At 55.0% G+C, this 1,378-nt stretch overlaps 1 protein-coding gene across 1 annotated transcript, besides 2 other annotated features; it reads left to right on the forward strand.

Annotated features, from left to right (window-relative positions):
• Positions 1–1,378: a sequence feature (areas not merged during assembly with more than two copies in the genome that could not be assigned to a particular haplotype).
• On the forward strand, positions 531–1,121 carry Tc00.1047053445557.10 (mucin TcMUCII, putative; the record flags this gene model as incomplete). Its single annotated transcript, XM_797189.1, has 1 exon — positions 531–1,121. The coding sequence occupies one exon, from the start codon at positions 531–533 to the stop codon at positions 1,119–1,121; it is 591 nt and encodes a 196-aa protein (XP_802282.1).
• Positions 902–1,009: a microsatellite.

Consider the following 1,378-nt stretch of genomic DNA (forward strand, 5'->3'; position numbering starts at 1 on the left):
ATGCGGCCGCAGTTGTGGTGACTGTGCCTGCATGAAGTGGAGTGCGATGAATGTGGACGAAGGCCTACTGCAAATGTTTTGTGGTGAATATTGGCTGCACTTCCCGTGGACCAACAGTCCGCGTGGTGTGCGGGGATCTCCTTTTTTGTATTGTTACTTTGCTTTTGTGTTGCTGTGTGCGCTGCACCTTCTTGTGTGTGTGCGCACCCTCCGTGAGGGGTGCCGACACGACGGACCGCTCTCGCCGTATGTACATGCGGTGGAGCCTTGTGTGCCGCTCCTGTTTGCTTCTCCCTCCTCCATCTGTGTGTTGGTGTTGCGGCAGGGCTGTGTGTGTGTGTGTGCCTGCTGCCGTGGATTGGAGTGTGTGTCGTGCGTGGTGTGCGGCGTACGGTGCATGCCTGGCTGCTGCCCTCTCCTCATGTGGTGTGCCCTCTGTGTGTGTCTGCCGCACCTCTCGTCTCCCCTGTTGCTCTCCATGCCCCTCACTGTGCAGATCAGCTCCACACCACTGAACGACCACACTCACGATGATGATGTGCCGTGTGCTGTGCGCCCTGTTGGTGCTCGCCCTGTGCTGCTGCTGCCCGTCCGTATGCGTGGCAGAGGCTATGCGTAAAGGGTCTTCCAATACGGCCACGAAGAATACAAAACCGGAATCAACTAGGCCTGAATCTCCTGAAGCCGCCCCCAGTCTATCGCTCCCTTTGCCAGGGTTGCCAAGTAAGGAGCCTGTTGTGGAAATAGAAGAAAGTGTTGGAGGGGGAGAAATTTTGACCGTTCAAGAACCGACAACAGTTACGGAAAATACGAAAGAAGTTAAGAACGGCACGACTGGACCAATAAGTGGCAACAACATCCCTACAGAACAAACAAATAAGAAGTCTGAAGCCTCTGCTCAGACAACGACAACGACGACTACAACAAAGGCACCAACCACGACGACCACCACCACTACAACACATCCGCCAAGCACTACGACTACTGAGGCGCCAACCACGACGACCACCCGCGCACCGTCACGTCTTCGCGAAATCGACGGCAGCCTCAGCAGCTCTGCGTGGGTGTGTGCCCCGCTGCTGCTTGCCGCATCCGCGCTGGCGTACACCGCTCTGGGCTGAAGAGGTGTGTGCGGGCTGTGCGTGCCAGCACTCAACCGCGGGATTTGTGCGCGTGTGTTGTGGTTCACTGTACTAAATAAGAGAAAATAATGATTGTGTTTTGCTTCACTTGCTTCTGCTGCCGTGCTGTGTGTTCCGCGTTGTGCCCCGCATCCGCCACGTTGAACGCATCGCGGACACACTCATATGCATGCGCACTGGAGCCCTGGGTTTGTTTTTGTTTTCTTTTTTAATTTCTGCTTTTTAATTATTGTTTT

The sequence above is a fragment of the Trypanosoma cruzi genome, genomic scaffold (genome assembly GCF_000209065.1).
Source record: "Trypanosoma cruzi strain CL Brener 1047053516769 genomic scaffold, whole genome shotgun sequence".
Taxonomy (NCBI): Eukaryota; Euglenozoa; class Kinetoplastea; order Trypanosomatida; family Trypanosomatidae; genus Trypanosoma; species Trypanosoma cruzi.